At 34.4% G+C, this 2,556-nt stretch overlaps 1 protein-coding gene across 1 annotated transcript in view; it reads right to left on the reverse strand.

Moving 5' to 3' along the window:
- The window catches only part of TTC21B (tetratricopeptide repeat domain 21B), a gene marked incomplete at both ends in the record, with an annotated part of 35,191 nt that overhangs the window by 13,255 nt on the left and 19,380 nt on the right, over window positions 1-2,556 (reverse strand). The window contains one exon of the mRNA XM_010140149.1: window positions 938-1,044. Coding sequence (XP_010138451.1) covers window positions 938-1,044 — 107 coding nt within the window. The remainder of the gene's footprint in view (window positions 1-937; window positions 1,045-2,556) is intronic.

The raw sequence follows: 2,556 nt of genomic DNA on the forward strand, positions 1-2,556 counted from the left end.
AATACAGGTGGTTTTCTATAAATGAATGCAGCAGCACAAGGAGCAGCAAAAAATTTCAAAGAGAACAAGTACAAGGAAGGGCAGATCTGAGGGCAGTAACAGAAACAACAACAAAAGAAAAAATGGGAGGGGACAGCTTTTAAAGTGTTATATAGCAAGAAACCTGAAAGAACTAAAGAGTAAGAGATGTAGACTGCTTTGGGAGAAATTTACTAAAAGAGAATGGGTTACATTATAATGAAAAAGAAGTAAGTTAACAACAGATTAAATAGCTGTATCAGTAGGATTTTAACTCCTAAGTACAATTATCTTTATAACTGATCTACTTACTGGTTCTGTTACAGAGTGGGGGTGTAACAGAAGAGACTGTACTGACACAAACTCTTGCTCAACCTTTATGTTGAGAAAGCGTCTTCTAAATGGATTATTTCTAGTTTCCAGCTTTGATCTTTCAAGCTTTAGTCTGAGTGATAATATTTAACTCCAGAATGAACAGATCTTACTACTGCTATACAAAATAAACAGCAGTACAACAAAATGACAGGTAGCCACTGAAAACTGTTCCAGATTGTTCTGTGAGCGGTGTTGAAGGCTGAGCTAAAGATATGTAACCCAGCTGTACCCATAGCCAATCTTGCTTTCACCTGCTCTGCTAAAACTATGCTCCATACACAAATGAAAGCATAGCATGAATGCAGGCTTCCAGTAAGCCTGCATTCTGATCTAAAATTCACATAACACTGCTCACAAAAGCTAACACTTTCTAACCACTTACGGTCTTTACATTTTGCACCAGTCACTGGTGCTTTAACCCTACTATATACGAGTTTTCCTCATTCACAAATATACTAAGGTTATAAACTTGAATAAAAGTGAAACTAGGGATAAAAGTGAGGACATAGCAAGCTTTCATAGGTGTTTTTGTTTTCCTGTTTACCTGTTGTAATGAAACAATAGCTTCATCAATCTTCTCCATTTTGCTGTAAATTTTTGCTAGAAGCACCTGGTAACGTCCATCTTCCATCAGAGAAGACAATTCATTAACTGTAAGAATTACATTAAATAATCATGAATCTTGTAAGAACTGATCCTGGTAAACTCAAAGCTGAAGCTCTCCACATACTCCAGGCAAGAGCTTAAGTGAGAAGTTCACAATTCAACCTTATCTATTTAAGACTGTGATTTGACTCAGTGTGTTGTAGGTAGTAATGTTTACTCCATCCACTAACAAAGTGAGATTTAAGGCCAGAGACATTGAAAAGGAATAATAATTTAAAAATTGTCTAGTCTATTTGCATTCTCAGAAACATGAAAGAAAAGCTTTTGACGTAAGCGGACAGCAAATAAAGCTACCCCTGATATTTCTTGTCTAAAGGCAATGAAAAATGTCCAAATCAATTCAATGATTCAATGTACACCCAAAAAGCATGACTGCTTGATGAAATTTCCAGTCAGACCTCAAATTGGTTTTCTTTTGCTAGAATCTGAAACAGATATAAATACAAATACAGTTATTTTAATTATTTCAGTATCTACTCAAAATACATCAAGCTACTTTTGAATAACAGTTAAAATATATATGCATAAAATAATATCTGAAGAATACAAGCTCTCCCTGGCTTGTACGCATTTTAATCTACTGACAAAGCAGTATCTTGAGCACAGTTCCACACTGAGAGATAGAAGCCACCAAAATCCATAGTTTATCTCTGTGAAAATTAAAAAGTATAGAGTACAATGAGCTATATTCTTATTAGCAAACAGTCTTCAAAGTGCTGTAATTGTGTGTATTCTAAATCAGAGATTTGACCATGTAGCCAACCATGTAATATCATTCCCTCCAGTACATGTCCTATACATCATTTTTCTTAAACAAAGAATATTTTAGCATTTCTATAAAACAGGTATTAAACTATTCAATTATTTTCCAAATTCAACAACGAGATTTTTTTTTCCTGCAGAGAATGCATCTATATCAAAGATGTACAAAAAGGATATTGGCTTATGTACTTTTTGCTTTATTGCAAGATGGAAGAGAAGATTTTAAAGTACATGGGGCAAACTGTATTTACTGATGTTTTCTCCTTCCACACTAGATCAAGCTGTCTTGAGCATGATCATTAAATTAACCTTAATGAAGACAGGAATACAACGTTAAATTGCATGATTTTTTCAGTAAGAAGTAAACAAGTCAGAAAATCAACACTCGCCTGCACAGTATGAAAGACCAGTAAAACAGTGACATAAGAAAAACTTATGACTTGGTAATACTAACTACTTCTGTATTCAGATAGCCACAAAAGGTAACAAATATAATTAAACCACTGAAAAAAAATTCCTTAATTAAGGGTATTGCTCAATAGCTCACACTAAATACCTTAAAACTTCTTAATTGTCTTTTAACAAAAACAAGGAAAAAAATCCAATATAGCTCTGTAAGTGCATATTCCTAAGATGAAAAGAGGGCCCTAAGGGACATCCTCAACAGTTCAGTCTCTTTTCTGAAGGACACTGGGTAGCGTTTACCACCTAACAACCATTCCGTAACAGCAGGAA

The sequence above is a fragment of the Buceros rhinoceros genome, unplaced genomic scaffold (genome assembly GCF_000710305.1).
Source record: "Buceros rhinoceros silvestris isolate BGI_N320 unplaced genomic scaffold, ASM71030v1 scaffold8967, whole genome shotgun sequence".
Taxonomy (NCBI): domain Eukaryota; kingdom Metazoa; phylum Chordata; class Aves; order Bucerotiformes; family Bucerotidae; genus Buceros; species Buceros rhinoceros.